General features: G+C 68.6%; 1 protein-coding gene across 1 annotated transcript in view; it reads right to left on the bottom strand.

The window, feature by feature from the left end:
- The window catches only part of MYO15A (myosin XVA), a 50,544-nt gene extending 48,438 nt beyond the window's left edge, over positions 1–2,106 (bottom strand). Inside the window, exons 1-2 of the mRNA XM_007448418.1 lie at positions 1,022–2,106; positions 10–877 (exon numbers count right to left, since the gene is read on the bottom strand). Of these exons, the coding sequence (XP_007448480.1) occupies positions 10–877; positions 1,022–2,106 (1,953 nt within the window). The remainder of the gene's footprint in view (positions 1–9; positions 878–1,021) is intronic.
- Between the last annotated feature and the right edge of the window lie 439 nt (positions 2,107–2,545).

Here is a 2,545-nt window from a genome sequence, read left to right as displayed (position 1 = left end):
GCTGGGGGCGCGCGGCGGGGACGGCGGACGGCGGGAGTTGTTGTTGTTGCGCGCGCGCGCCTGCGCCCTCCGCAGCACGATGGGCGTGTTGGGCCGCTCGGGGTCCATGCCGGCCAGCTTGTAGCCGAAGCGCTTGTAGGCCGCCTCCCTGACCGCCGGGCCTCGCGCCCGGGCCTTCTGGCTGCCCCTCAGCCGCGGGACGGGCTCCTTTTCCGACAAGGTCTTTTTGAGGAACCGCGCCAGCGAGGTGGCCGGGCGCGGCGCTGGGCGTCCGAAGTCAGAGCTGAAGCCCAGGCCCCGGGGGGCGCCGAAGGCCGAGAGGGCGCGCTGGATGCGACGCTGCCGCGGCGTGAGGAAGCCCCAGAAGGGGTGGCCGTAGGGCACCGGGGGCAGCGGCGGCATCTCATCGTCTTCCTCGTCTTCGTCCGCATCCCCCAGGGGCAGAGGGATGTCCAGGGAGGGCGGCAGGGGCACGTCCAGCTTCTCCTTCCCAAACAGCTTCACCTGGGGCCGCGGGAAGAGGCGGAACCTGCGGATGAGGGACAGCTTGGACCTGGCGGGCTTGTCCATGCCCTGCTGCTCGAAGAAAGCGGCGCTGGGCAGGCGGAAGGAGGTGCCCTGCCGCTCGCCGCCCGCCTCCTCGGGCTCCTCCAGCTCCGCGATGTCATCCATGGGGTGGGCATACGGGTTGTGAGGTGACAGGATGGGCGGCGGCACCCACGGGTACGGGAAGGCCGACTGCTCCGACGGAAGATAGGGCCCCTCGGGGGGGTAGATGGCCTGGTCCCCGCCACCATAGATGCCTTCGGCGTAGGGGACTCCATGGGAGGCACCGTAGGGGACGCTGTAGGGCGGCGCATAGGGATCCAGGTAGGGCGGCGCGTAGGCTTCCAGGTAGGGCGGCGCGTAGGCGCCCGGGTAGGGCGGCGCGTAGGCGCCCGGGTAGGGCGCCCCGTAGGCATCCGGGTAGGGAGCCCCGTAGGTATCTGGGTAGGGCCCGGCATACGGGAGGTCGTAGGCGAGGTCGTAGGGCGGGTAGGGCGGGTAGGGCGGGTAAAGCGCGTCGGAAGGGGCGTAGGAGTCCTGGTAGTAGCCGTGCAGTTGCGCCTCGCCCGCGTATGCGTCGTAGTAGCCGTAGGGAGACGCAAACCCCGACGGGGCCGCGTAGGGGGGCTCGTAGTCGTCGTAGCCATAGCGGTAGCCGTAGTTGGAGTAGAAGGAGCCCCCGTAGTAGTCTGGGCCGTAGGAGTCGTAGGGGTCCTCGGGCGGGTACCCGTGCGGGTAGTCATAGGGCGGCCAGGCTCGGCCGTGGAGGCCGTAGGCGCCCCGGTAGGGCTCCTCCTCGTACTGGTACAGCGACTGCTGGTCGTAGTAGTCATCACCCTCGCGGTGGTAGTCGTAGTATTCGCCCAGGTCCTGGAAGCCCTCCAGCCCGTACAGCGACCTGCGGGAGCCCGAGTGCCGGAACGGGGCCTCGTCCTCGAAGGGCAGGAAGCCCACGGGCTCGCCCGACTCGTAGATGCTGTGGGCGCGCGGGAACCTGCGCAGGCGGCCCCCGGGCTGCAGGATCTCGGCGCCCGACGGGAAGGGCAGCTTGCGCGAGCCCACGCGGGAGCCGGAGCGGTCCATCCAGGCGTCCAGTGTGGCCTGCGCGCTGCCCGACTCCTCGGCCTTCTTGATGAGGAATTTCTTGGTGAGCCAGTTGATGGCCGTGGACGCCTTGCTGAGCGACTGGGCTCGCGGGCGCAGACGGCCGTAGCCGCGCCGGCCGGGGAAGCGGATCACCATGAAGGACGGCTTCTTGCCCTTCATGGCTCTCTTCTTCTTGCCCACGCGCATCTGCGTCATGAGCTTCGACGTGGACTTGAGCACCGTGCGCGCCTTCTTCTTGCGCTTGGTCTTCTGGGGTCCAGTGTGGAGGCCCCAGAAGAATGCCGACGCGCTCCGGAACTGCCCCTTCTTGGAGATCTTGGGCGTGCGGTCTCGGAAGCCCATGAACAGCCGCGAGGTCCCCTTCAGGCTCCGCTTGGGCTTCTCCGGCTCCGGCGCCCTCTTCCCCTTCTTTCCTTTCTTGGCTTTCCTCTCATCGTCCTCTTCCTTCGCCATGGTGGCCACCCGCTCCCTGCCAGGCCGGCCGCTGTCACAAGCGCAGGGCCCTGGGGACACGGGGACCTGCTGAGTGTCCTGCCTGCGGCTGGACACGCAGCCTCCCCGGGCTCAGAGCGGCTGGGACTGGCGCGGTGGCTGGGGGAGGGACAGCCAAGCTCCTTCTGGCTGGGACCAGGCTTGCAGGAGGGCAGATCCATAATTCATCTCCTCAGGCCCCGCCTAGAATTTCCCCCTCGAGCCTGTTGGAAAGCGCCTGGGTGTTGTTTATAGGAAGCAGGGGAGGCCTGGCAGGCCCATGCTGGGGAGGCTGCGTTGGCCTTAGAACCTCCATGAGGACAACCGTGCCTCAACCCCAGTCAAGCCCTCCCTGAGCCTCTGCCGGCACACCCACCGAGTGAGTGCTTGGGTCACCGGGCCCCAGAGAGGGGAAGCCACC

This window comes from Lipotes vexillifer, unplaced genomic scaffold, assembly GCF_000442215.2.
Source record: "Lipotes vexillifer unplaced genomic scaffold, Lipotes_vexillifer_v1.1 scaffold533, whole genome shotgun sequence".
NCBI classification, from domain to species: domain Eukaryota; kingdom Metazoa; phylum Chordata; class Mammalia; order Artiodactyla; family Lipotidae; genus Lipotes; species Lipotes vexillifer.
Note: the sequence above shows the minus strand (reverse complement) of the source record. Positions and strands in the feature narration are given on the sequence as shown.